This window comes from Heteronotia binoei, chromosome 3 (assembly GCF_032191835.1).
Source record: "Heteronotia binoei isolate CCM8104 ecotype False Entrance Well chromosome 3, APGP_CSIRO_Hbin_v1, whole genome shotgun sequence".
Lineage (NCBI taxonomy): Eukaryota > Metazoa > Chordata > Lepidosauria > Squamata > Gekkonidae > Heteronotia > Heteronotia binoei.
Genome location: NC_083225.1, coordinates 156827236 through 156840359, shown reverse-complemented (window position 1 = coordinate 156840359; position 13124 = coordinate 156827236). Strand labels below are relative to the sequence as shown.

The 13124-nt window shown below is 38.4% G+C and overlaps 1 protein-coding gene across 8 annotated transcripts in view; it reads left to right on the top strand.

Annotated features, from left to right (window-relative positions):
- The window catches only part of NBEA (neurobeachin), a 581951-nt gene that overhangs the window by 461444 nt on the left and 107383 nt on the right, over positions 1-13124 (top strand). For all 8 annotated transcript variants that reach the window (XM_060234688.1, XM_060234693.1, XM_060234692.1 and 5 more), the window contains one exon: positions 6593-6712. In XM_060234688.1, coding sequence (XP_060090671.1) covers positions 6593-6712 — 120 coding nt within the window. The remainder of the gene's footprint in view (positions 1-6592; positions 6713-13124) is intronic.

Sequence of the window (13124 nt, the reverse complement as noted above, 5' to 3'; positions counted from 1 at the left end):
CCTTCTCCCATGGAATACAGTCTCATGGCAATCATGTGAGGAAGGTTAGGCTAGTAGAAGATGACTAGCCCAAGACCTACAATTGCCAGCCTCCAGTGGGGCCTGGAGATCTCCTGCTTTTACAATTAATCTCCAGCTGGCAGAGATCACCTCCCCTGGAGAAAATGGCTGTTTTGAAGGGTGGACTCTATGGCATTATACCATGCTGAGGCCTCTCCCCTCCCCAAACCCTGCCCTATCGCAGATCCACCCCCAAAGTCTCCAGGTGTTTTCCAACCCTACCAAGACCACCCAAAATGTTCCATAGCTACATGAGGATCTAAGGTAGGCAGGCACCCCAGTCACCACGCAGGCTGGCTGATAGCTGTTAAACCTTTGCAGTTTGCTGTGAAACGTTGCAGTTCTGTAGTCTGTTTCAGCAAAACCAAAAAGGAGTCTTATGAAACCTTAAAGATTAATAGATTTATTTATGCTTAAGTTTTCATAGGCAGCAGAGATGACCTTGTTGCCTTCTTACATGTATAGAATGTACACACATTGTAATACACATAGAGGCATGTAATATACATACAGCGCTGTATTTAACTAATATTACAAAGAAGTGAAAATAGAAATGTACCCAAGTACAACCAGCCAAAACTACCAGCATGTGATATATATATTTAAAAACATCATTTTAAAAGGTATTTAAGTATGTATATATATATATATATATATATATATATATATATATATATATACTTAAATACCTTTTAAAATGATGTTTTTAAATAACACCGAGACTATGAAATCCATGTAGAAGAGTGTAGGCATTGCTGTTCAGGATTAGAAATCCAAAAGATAGACACCATAGGTTGATATAATGAGGCACCCTGTAGTGTTCAGCCATTTCAGGCTTAATCCTTCACTATGAATTTCCTTGGGTTTTGTGTTTGTCTCAGTCTCTTAAATAGTGTTGTCATGGAATTTAAGATTATGCTTTAACATAATTTACTGTAATTACATTTTTCCTACTGTTTTTATAATCCCCATTTGCTTCTGATTTTAGAATCTCAACTTCCACCAATAAGTAGCTTCAAAGGAGCCTTCAAGTCAAAATAAAGGTGTACAGAGTATTTTTCTTTAAATATTGCAGTATAAGAACTTTCAAAAACTTTTATTCAGACTAATAGGATTTAAGTTTTTTTCATTATCAGTATGTTAACTGATTAAATAGAGCTTAAAATCTGTTGCATATGTTTATGCAATTTTCTTTTTGATCAAAAGGTATCTAATTAAAACATCTAACTAGCATTACTAATTTTCTGATTGGAATATAACCCTTAATTCCTGGATTCTCTCAGCAAAGCCTAGTGTCAGGCTCTTCACTTTATGCCTCGCCTCCCCACCAGTTATACCAGTCTGCTTTGTAGCACCCAACTGATGGAAATATTTTGTTGTTCAGTCGCACTCTTTGCAACCCCATGGACTAAGTCACGCCAGGCCATCCTGTCTTCCACCATCCTCTGAAGTCTGCTCAAATTCATGTTTGTTACATCAGTAACACTGTCCAGCCATCTCATCTTTTGCTGTCCCCTTGTCTTTCCTAGCATCAGGATCTTCTCCAGTGAGTGCTCCCTTCTCATTTGGTGGCCAAAGTATTTGAGCTTCAGCTTCAGCATCTGACCTTCCAGGGAACAGTCTGGGTTGATTTCCCTTGGGACTGATTGACTTGATATTCTTGCAGTCCGAGGGACTCTCAAGAGTCTTCTCCAGCACATCTCAAAAGCGTCTGTTCTTGTGCACTCGGCCTTCTTTATGGTCCAGCTCTCACAGCCATACATTACTACTGGGAATACCATCACTTTGACTATACAAACTTTAGTTGGCAGGGTGATGTCTCACCTTTTTATTATACTGCCCAGGTTCACCATAGCTGTCCTCCCAAGGAACAAACGTCTTTTAATTTAATGGCTATAGTCACCATCTGCAGTAATCTTGGATCCCAGAAATATGAAGTCTGTCACTACTTCCATGTCTTCCACTTCTATTTACCAAGGTGTGATAGGGCCAGATGCCATGATCTTAGTTTTTTTGATGTTGAGTTTCAAGCTTACTTTTGTGCTCTCCTCTTTCACCTTCAACAAGAGGTTCTTTAGGTTTTCCTCACTTTCTGCCATTAGAGTGGTATCATCTGCATATCTGAGGTTGTTGATGTTTTTCCCGGCAATCTTAATTCCGGGTTTTGCTTCATCCAGGCCAGCATTCCGAATGATGTACTCTGAATATAAATTAAATAAGCAGGGTAACAATATACATCCTTGTCGAACTCCTTTTCCTATTCTAAACCAATCAGTTGTTCCATATCCCGTTCTGACAGTTGCTTCTTGACCCTTATTCAGGTTTCTCAGGAGACATGTGAGGTGGTCTGGTACTCCCATTTCTTTAAGGACTTGCCACAGTTTGTTGTGATCCACACAATCAAAGCTTTAGCATAGTCAGTGAAACAGAAATAGACGTTTTTCTGATACTCCCGTGCTTTCTCCATAATCCAGCGAATCTTGGCAATTTGATCTCTAGTTCCTCTACCTCTCCAAAACCCAGCTTGAACTTCTGGTAGTTCCTGATCTACATATTGCTGAAGCCTGGCTTGTAGGATCTTTAACATGAGCTTGCTGGCATGTGCAATGGTGCGATAGTTTGAACATTCCTTAGCATTACCCTTCTTTGGAATTGGAATATAAACTGATATTTTTCCAGTCCTGTGGCCACTGTTGTGTTTTCCAAAGTTGTTGACATAATGTGTGCATCACTTTAACAGCATCGTCTTTTAGGATTTTGAATAGTTCAACTGGGATACCATCATCTCCGCTCACTTTGTTGTTAGTAATGCTGTCTAAGGCCCATTTGACTTCACACTCCAGAATGTCTGGCTCAAGGTCATCAATTTCACTGTCATGGTTGTCTGGGACATTGAGATCCTTCTTGTATAATTCTTCTGTGTATTCTTGCCACCTCTTCCTAAAAATAAATAAAAGGTATTATTATCTCTTCTGCTTCTGTTAGGTCCCTACCATTTTTGTCCTTAATCATGTTTCCTTGATTTCTCTCTTGAAGAGATCTTTTGTCCTTCCCATTCTATTATTTTCCTCTTTTGCTTTGCATTGTTCCTTCAGGAAGGCCTCCTTATCTCTCCTTGCTGTTCTTTGGAAATCTGCATTCATTTGGGTGAATCTTTCCTTTTCACCTCTCCCTTTCACTTTTCTTCTTTCCTCAGCTATTTGTAAAGCCTCATCAGACGGCCACTTTGCTTTCTTGCATTTCTTTTTCTTTGGGATGGTGCTGATTGCTGCCTTCTGTACAATGTAACTGATACCGTTTGCCCCTGCCCTACCCCCACTTTGTTGTTTTTGCTCATATTCACTAGCAGGTTTAGTGTTAGTTCAAGCAAAGAGGGCACAATGAAGTTGTCAAACACAGGTCTAGGGGGGTTGAGCTATACTCCTTCAGACCTGGGAGGGGAGGAAAATAACAGAAATTAACTTATAACTTTGCAAAATTGTTGCCTTAAGGGTTCTTGTGGTCTAGTGGCATTAACTGGTCGCGGTCTACAAAATACCAAGTCAAATTATACAAATAGGCTTTATTTACAAAAGGGAAAGGGGGAACATAAAAGGATATAAAACAACACAAGATAATACAGTGTACACAGAGGAAATACACTCAAAATAAAAGACAATAGGCAACCAACCAACTACATCATACACTTGACTGTGCAGTATTTCCTGGCTACTTGCCCTACATCTTACTCACTTGATGCTCTCTTGGTCAGGCACCACAGTGCAGTTAGACATCACTCCCTCTCATAGTAGAGATGATCATGAAGCTATCTTCCTGTGTCTGTCTCCCTTGGTGTGGCTTCTAGCCAAATTATATTCCAGTTGTTACATAACAGGCTAATTGATTAGCCAATCCTAAACAGGATCTAATTTAGAGCTGCCAACTAACTCACATCTAGATAACATGCTGTCAGAATTAGATCTAGATGATCTACTGTCAGATGGATACAATACTGGTGTGACTAATTAACCTGGTATCTAATTAGGTAATTGTCTGCTGGCACAGCACACTTACAGATACAAATCCTAATATTACTTAGATAAGATGACATTGACTACTACAAACACGTATACATGATGGATGGAAAGTTCATTTCTTGACAGAAGCCCTATTGGAATCTTCCACATGAAGCTTCTGCATCTGTACTGCAAGCAGATCATGTCATTTTTCCTACTCAAATAGGAATGCAAGCATTTTGCCTCTCTGAATTATATGACAAGGCACAGTTCATATGCCAAATGCATATCATGAATGCTCCTTTAAATGCTATCAGTAACCTCTCTGAAATATGTCATTATCTTAGCTGTAAGAACCTGACAAATTATTTGCAACTATGATTAAAAACACCTGAAACAATTCCTATTTTTGAATGAATTAGTGCACTTAATATGTACCAAAATTACTTGCCCTTTCAATGAAATTATATCTAGAATCACATTGCTTAGTCATATTTCAATATTTTGTCTTATGTTTTTACATTCACTATAAAGTTTACCTTTCATAGTGCAGAGTTTTCTGCTGAAGTTCCACATGTTGTATTTTAGGAGTCATACAGTGCAATCCTGAAAATTGAATTCTGGTGCAAAAAGGGTGCTATTAAGCCTTCCTGGGATGTTCTATATGAAGATTCTATATCTTTATTGTAAGCAGATCATGCCTTTTGTTATTCACTCAAGTGGAGATGCAAGCATTTTACCTCTGTGAATTATATGGGGCTAGGAATAAGGCCCATTGTGAAGAAAAACACAATGGGGTCTAGAAAGAGGCTCTGGGCAAGTGCCCCCCACTCTTGCTGTCTTCCCATCCACCCAGGTGAAGGCATTCACTGCCTTCCACAATATTTAATGCAATGAATCAAAGAATTTTAATTACCCAGCCCTTTCATCATCCAATAAATTTGATATTAGGAATATGCTACATTACATAATTACAAATTATTCGATCTGCTTCTTGCCTTTGTCATTTCATTATAAGCAGGGCGTTTTTGTAGAAAAAGCCTAGCAGGAACTCATTTGCGTATTAGGCTATACCCCCTGATGTCACCATTGTTTCACACAGGGCTTTTTTGTAGAAAAAGCCCATCTTGAACTCGTTGCATATTAGGCCACACCCCCTGATACCAAGCCAGCAGGAACTGTGCTCCTGTGCATTCCCGCTCAAAAAAAGCCCTGATTCTAAGATGGCAGTTCACATTATTTCTTCTGCTTCCAGAAAGTTATTGGGAGAAACCACAAAGGCAATTGTGAATGAACTTCTGAATTCATTTAGGTCATCTTGATCTGGTGGTATCTGCAAAAGAGAAAGCACAGTTCTACCAAGAACATGAGAATTAATTTAGAGAACATGAGAAAAGCTATGCAGCTTTTTGGGGCATGGGCACATCAAGATATATACCATTACTATATCATAGGATATTCTTTTGGCGTTGATTAGTAGAGAAAAAGGAAAGAGCCTGAAACCATGTTAACACTTCTTACTGGAGAAAAATAGCCATTAAGTGATATTGTTTATTTCAGACCAGCTTTCCTTCAAGTTTTTGCATAAAGAATTATTATTTCTAATGGTTGAACACAGGTAGGACAGTTATATAATAAATTCTAGTCCTTCACTGAAGAGCTTGTCCAGTTTATTTTTCACAATGGCATGATCAGGGCATGACCTGTTTATCTTTTCCATTTCTCCCTGGTTTCCCTGATGATTCTCTACACACAAGAGTTTGCTGCTGCCAGATTTCTCTTTTATTGGCAGCCTTTCCATCCAGAGGGTAGGGCTGTGGTATCCAATTGGTCATGTTTTTCAGGATTTTTTTAAAAAATAGTTACCATACATGCAATTGCTTGGTGATTTGGTTCCAGACTACAGGATTTACAAATAATTTACTCATCAACAAAACTTTTTTTATTGAACATACAAGAATAGAGGTTCTATTCAAACATTAAACATATAAGTAATTTCATATTAAGTATTAGTACAATCAAGCTAAAACAAACACCCATGCTGTTAGCTTTACTGGACCTTTGCAAAATCATTTTGCTAGTAGTAGCTGTTTCTGGATTGGTGCTTAAGTGTGCAACTTTATGTATTTACTCATAGCCATGTATCTGAAAACAGAGTATATTTTGAACACATACAAAAAAATGCACAGCAAATTATGTAGTCTGGTGAATAAAATTAAAATATCATAAATATCATCAAATAATTCGGAAGGTTTGCATGTCGGGTACCAGTATCTTGATAACAGCATGCTAATATAGAATGACAATTTCACATTATTGAAATCCTTTTCTTCAAGATTCAGATGTTTTTGGTCTGTTCATCAATAGAGATAGTTGCATAGACAGATTATGCATAAGCAGTGTGAAGTGCTGTGCTGATTCTTATTCTTGCTTTAATTAATTTACATGTTACACCTAGAAGACTGTCCGTGTGTGATCTTTCTGCTTACTACAATGTGTACTCACCTTTCTTTCTCTCTTTTTCTTTTTTGTGCTAGGAGCCCTTTACTACATTCTTCCTCAATGCAAATGATGGGAAATTTGATCACCCAGACCGAACCTTCTCATCTGTGGCAAGATCTTGGAGAAATAGCCAAAGAGACACTTCAGATGTTAAGGTAGGCTTAAGGTTCTGCATGCAAGCATGCAAAATAATGGAGTGTGTCAATGAGTTGCATACACTTTTGATGTTTTGTTTCACATAAGAACAAAAAGGGAGGCTGCACAACGCATCACTAATTTAAGAAGCCATATTTTACACACAATAGGAAACAAAGACTCTTTCATTATTTGAATGCTTAAAAGGTCTTTTGTTCCTGCAAAAAAATCTATTCTAATTTAAATCAAATAATCACAAGATAGAGAAAAGCCCAATAAATTGCTCTTTCCTGCTGTTAACTCAATATTTGGCCCATTCCATAAACACAGCAAGATTGAATTTGACCTTAAAGTGTCATATTGTTATAGCTCACTGAGCTCTGGGTTTGCATTGCCTGGGGCAATTAATAAAGCGTTAATGACAAGACACATTTAAAATGTATGCTTTTCTGTAAGCCTTAGCTTTTACTTTTCTTTGCCTCAGGATATTATGCAACAGTACACATTAGATTAAACCAATATCTACACAATACGTAGAAACAGCCGGAGAGCAGGATAATTCTACCATTGTTATTATACAGTCATTGCTGTATAGAAAGCTTTTTGAGCGTTTACATAGGACTTTGTCAAAGTGACCTAGTTTTCCTATTGTATTTGAAGATCCTTTCCTGGCCATGAATTAGTGTAGCATTGCCAGACTGCACAGAATATATGTAAGTTTGTATGGTATTTGATTTTAAATTTTCCATAACTATGTCTTATGACAATATATACAGAGAAACTGTTAATCAGGCATCTGCCAGGACCCGAAAATGGAAAAGATATTTGAAGTCACTGCTCTATGTTTATTATATACCTCTATTTATCTTTGTAAAATGCATATTGCTAGAGCTTTTTTTATGGGCACTTATCATCACAAAATCCATTTATACTGATGTTACTGGGAGCTACATTATTTATGTATTGAATTTCTGCCCTTACTTAGGACAGAAAAATAATTGGTTGAACAAAGAAAAGGTAAACTAAACTGTTACTAAGCCGCAGTATTATTTGAATTCCACTGGAAATCAATGTCATTTGATATGCAATCAGCATTACAAAGAAACTAATAGTTTTTGGCCAGGAAGATTCAACATCAGCATACACTTTATAATACTAAAATTGTATACATCATTTAAAACATTTGTATCCTGCGTTTCCAACAACAAGAGCCTTCAAGATAGTGAATAGTTGAAAATACATTAAAATTCATACACACACCCACACAATCTGAGGTTAGACAGGTGGCAGCCTGAGACAGAGCTTTCTTGGTTATGGTACCAAATTTGTGGAATTTGCTCTGCAGGAGGATTCATCTGTCTTTTCTATCGTTATCTTCTGATAGCTGTTTGGAATTTCTTGATGTTCCCTACCTCTTTTAATTGATAGAGAGGACTAATGAATCCCTCCATGGAACAAATTCTGCATTTTGGTGCTATAACTGAGAAAGCCCTGTCTCAAGTTGCCACCGCTCTCACGTAAGATAATAGGGGCACCCAAAACAAGGTCCCTAAAGATTGCTGTTTATTATATTCCCAACCATTTTGCAATATTCTCTTTAAATAATTCTTTAAAAAAATCTGACTAGAATGATTTCTATCCTGTCTATGTGGCAATAACACCCTCTCCTTCATAATTTAAAGCCTGCTCTACAACTTTTTAATTATAAGCCCCAGATGCAATGGCTTCTGCACTCTATTGAAAGTGTTTAAGTTTTTGTAATAAACAGAATTTCTAAATCCAAGAACCAAATTATACTCTGTGTGCTGATCTGACTGCTCCAGCTGAATAACCAAACCACTTTTTAAGCTGAAAAGTAGCTATTCTCTTTAATGGCAGGAGGTCCTGCACCAAACTTACATACCACACAGGTCTTTCCAATACAGAGCATGGGCAAAAGAGCATATACAAAAATTTACTTTTGTCCATTTGATCTAGTGTGTTGAATCACAAATGTCATATAATGAAATAATAAAATAAAAAATAAACCACGGAACCAGCATAACACAGTGATCAACACAAAATAGAAGATCAAAGATTACCCAGCACACTTGGTCATGGTATTTTTCACATTTTCCATAGCATCGTCTTCCCCCTTTTTTATTTTCCTTTCAGTTTCTGAAAATTCAACATCCAAATAACTCAGCACTGAAAAACTAAGGTTTATGAATGCCTCTCATACACATATATAGTTTTTGAACTAGAGTGTGTTCATGTCAGAAATGGTAGCTATGACAGAATGGCATTAAGGTGACATACTGAAAATTAATACAGTTAATGGGGGTTCATAACATGATGACCCCTCCATATAAGGTGATTGTGAAATTAATGGATACCAGGGGAACAACCTTTTTTGGGGGGGGGAGGAATGGAAAGAGAGACTCACAACTTTAAAACCGTGCAGTGAATTTTTATATTAGAAAATGTAAATGTCTGGATTGGATTGGATTTCATAGGGAGTTCATAAAGTGGTATATTCTTGGTAAAATATTAAACTGATGTGTCAGATTTGAGGCTCGTGTATATGATTATGATACTGTTAGTAGTGGTCTTTTGAACCACCAAGACATATTTTACTTTTTCAGCAGCTTGGATTTTTCCCAATCTTGTAAATTATGTGTTTTGGCATCCCCCCCTCATACAAAGACAGAACACATGTAATATTATTCACTATACCTTTGGGTTTTAGCTTAGCTATTAAAATAAACTAGAGAATGTGTATTATAATATTTGCTTTGGTCCTTTTAAAACTCCTATGAAGTTCTATTGCAATTGTTCCTTAAAATAAATATAAATAAATAAGAACAAGATAATTGTCATCATCTTAGCTATCTGACCAGATTTTAGAATATTTACTTTACAATAAATAGTCCCTATCGCAGGAACCTTGGAATGATAAATCCAAAATCAAACCTTTTAAAGTTCCATTGATTTGGTTGGAAGACTTGTGTTTCATGTGGTCTCTCACATTCACAATAACACAGCTTAATATCACTGAACTTTGACACAATGCATAGTTCTGGTCATACTCATTGTTGTGGCTTCTGTGCAGTCCCAAATTGGGACTGAATGTGCACAGGCCATCAGTGAAAAAGATTTCCAAAAGCTTTCTAGTAGACAAAGAGTGCCCCTCCTCCCCTTGGCAATCACATGACCAGGAGGAGGGGCACTTCTCCCTAAGTTCTCTCCATTCTGCTCCAGTGAGAGGATCTCCATTGCTTGTTCTGTGTTTTCCCCTGATACTTTTTTCTCTATTTTTTTTCTCTTTGTCATCAGTATTCATATTAGTGAAGAATAAGCCACATTTAAAAAGAAATGTTTCCACATTTCCACTGTGTCATTATGGCTCAAAAGAGCCTTCTCAGGATTGTGCCAAATGTGGCTTTAAAATGGTGCTGGAAAATGCCCATTCTGTGCCCTATCTGCCTAGAGGTTCACAACACATTGCTGCCTGCTCTTTCTGCCACCAGTTTCCCCTGAAGGCATGATTTGATAGAGCTGGATTCAAAAGAGCTCTTTTTCAAAGGCTTTGATTACACACAAGCATGAATAACAACACATTCCCCCTCCTTGGTCATGTCTGCTCCGAGGGGAGAAATCTGGGAGTGTTGCCTGACAGAGACTCTGAGGATGGGATGCAAAAGTATGCAATATTATAAGGCTTTTTTTGTTATTCAGTTGCACAGTCGATTCCGACTCTTTGTGACCCCATGGACAAAGTCATGCCAGACCCTCCTGTCTTCCACCATCCTCCGAAGTTTGCTGAAATTCGTGTTTGTTAACATAAGAACATAAGAGAAGCCATGTTGGATCAGGCCGATGGCCCATCCAGTCCAACACTCTGTGTCACACAGAGGCAAAAATTTTTATATATACACACACACTGTGGCTAATAGCCACTGATGGACCTCTGCTCCATATTTTTATCTAAACCCCTCTTGAAGGTGGCTATGCTTGTGGCCGCCACCACCTCCTGTGGCAGTGAATTCCACATGTTAATCACCCTTTGGGTGAAGAAGTACTTCCTTTTATCCGTTTTAACCTGGCTGCTCAGCAATTTCATCGAATGCCCACGAGTTCTTGTATTGTGAGAAAGGGAGAAAAGTACTTCTTTCTCTGCTTTCTCCATCCCATGCATTATCTTGTAAACCTCTATCATGTCACCCCGCAGTCGACGTTTCTCCAAGCTAAAGAGTCCCAAGCGTTTCAACCTTTCTTCATAGGGAAAGTGTTCCAGCCCTTTAATCATTCTAGTTTCCCTCTTCTGGACTTTCTCCAATGCTATAATATCCTTTTTGAGGTGCGGCGACCAGAACTGCACACAGTACTCCAAATGAGAGACCGCACCATCGATTTATACAGGGGCATTATGATACTGGCTGATTTGTTTTCAATTCCCTTCAAAATAATTACCAGTATAATAATTGTTACATCAGTAACACTGTCCAGCCATCTCATCTTTTGCCGTCCCCTTCTTCTTTTGCCTTCTGTCTTTCCCAGCATCAGGATCGTCTCCAGGGAGTGCTCATTTGGTGGCCAAAGTATTTGAGCTTCAGCTTCATCATCTGATCTTCCATGGAACAGTCTGGGTTGATTTCCCTAAGGACTGACCGATTTCATCTTCTTGCAGTCCAAGGGACTCTCAAGAGTCTTCTCCAGCACCATATCTCAAAAGCATATATTCTTCTGCGCTCGGCCTTCCTTATGGTCCAGTTCTCACAGCCATACATTACTACTGGGAATATGGACTATACGGACTTTTGTTGGCAGGGTGATGTCTGTACTTTTTATTATACTGCCCAGGTTTGCCATAGCTGTCCTCCTAAGGAGCAAACGTCTTTTAATTTCATAGCTACAGTCACCATCTGCAGTGATCTTGGATCCCAGAAATGTGAAGTCTGTCACTACTTTCATGTCTTCCCCTTCTTTTTGCCAAGGAGTGATGGGACCAGATGCCATTTTGTGCAAAGATGGCCATGATAAAGGACAAAAATGGTAGGGACTTAACAGAACGCTTGGGACTCTTTAGCTTGGAGAAACGTCGACTGCGGGGTGACATGATAGAGGTTTACAAGATAATGCATGGGATGGAGAAAGTAGAGAAAGAAGTATTTTTCTCCCTTTCTCACAATACAAGAACTCTTGGGCATTCGATGAAATTGCTGAGCAGCCAGGTTAAAACGGATAAAAGGAAGTACTTCTGCACAGTTTTTTTGATGTTGAGTTTAAAGCCTACTTTTGTGCTCTCCTCTTTCACCCTCAACAAGAGGTTCTTTAGGTCCTCCTCACTTTCTGTCATTAAAGTGGTATCATCTGCATATCTGAAATTGTTGATGTTTTCCCCGGCAATCTTAGTTCCGGCTTCTGCTTCATCCAGGCCAGCATTCCACATGATATATTCTGTGTATAATTAAATAAGCAGGGTGACAGTATATATCCTTGTTGAACTCCTTTTCCTATTATAAACCAATCATTTGTTCCCTATCCCGTTCTGACTGTTGCTTCTTGACCCTTATACAGGTTTCTCAGGAGACATGTGAGGTGGTCTGGTACTCCCATCTCTTTAGGGACTTGACACAGTTTGTTGTGATCCACACAATCAAAGGCTTTAGTGTAGTCAGTGAAACAGAAATAGACGTTTTTCTGATACTCCCGTGCTTTCTCCATAATCCATCGAATGTTGGCAATTTGATCTCTAGTTCCTCTACCTCTCCAAAACCTAGCTTGAACTTCTGGTAGTTCCCGATCTACATACTGTTGAAGCCTAGCTTCTAGGATCTTTAACATGACCTTGCTGGCATGTGAAATGAGTGCAATGGTGCAATAGTTTGAACATTCTTTGGCATTACCCTTCTTTGGAACTGGAATATAAACTGACCTTTTCCAATCCTGTGGGCATTGTTGCATTTTCCAAATTTGTTGACATAATGTGTGCATCACTTTAACAGCATCATCTTTTAGGACTTTGAATAGCTCAACTGGGATACTATCATCTCCGCTCGCTTTGTTGTTAGTAATGCTTTCATTTCATCAAAGGCTCATTTGACTTCACATTCCAGGATGTCTGGCTCAAGATCAGCGATTTCACTGTCATGGTTGTCAAGGACATTGAGATCCTTCTTGTATAATTCTTCTGTGTATTCTTGCCACCTCTTCCTGATCTCTTCTGCTTCTGTTAAGTCTCTACCATTTTTGTCCTTTATCATGGCCATCTTTGCACAAAATATACCCTTGCACTGAGCCCCTAATGGGGAGTAAGACAAACTCCATACCCATCCTTTTTTGAAGGACATCTTATGTTTTCTACTCAAAATAGTTGCCCCATGGCACAAAGTGTTTGACATGCAGACTGCAATATTTAGCTGAAGGTACATCTTATACTGCAGATCTTTA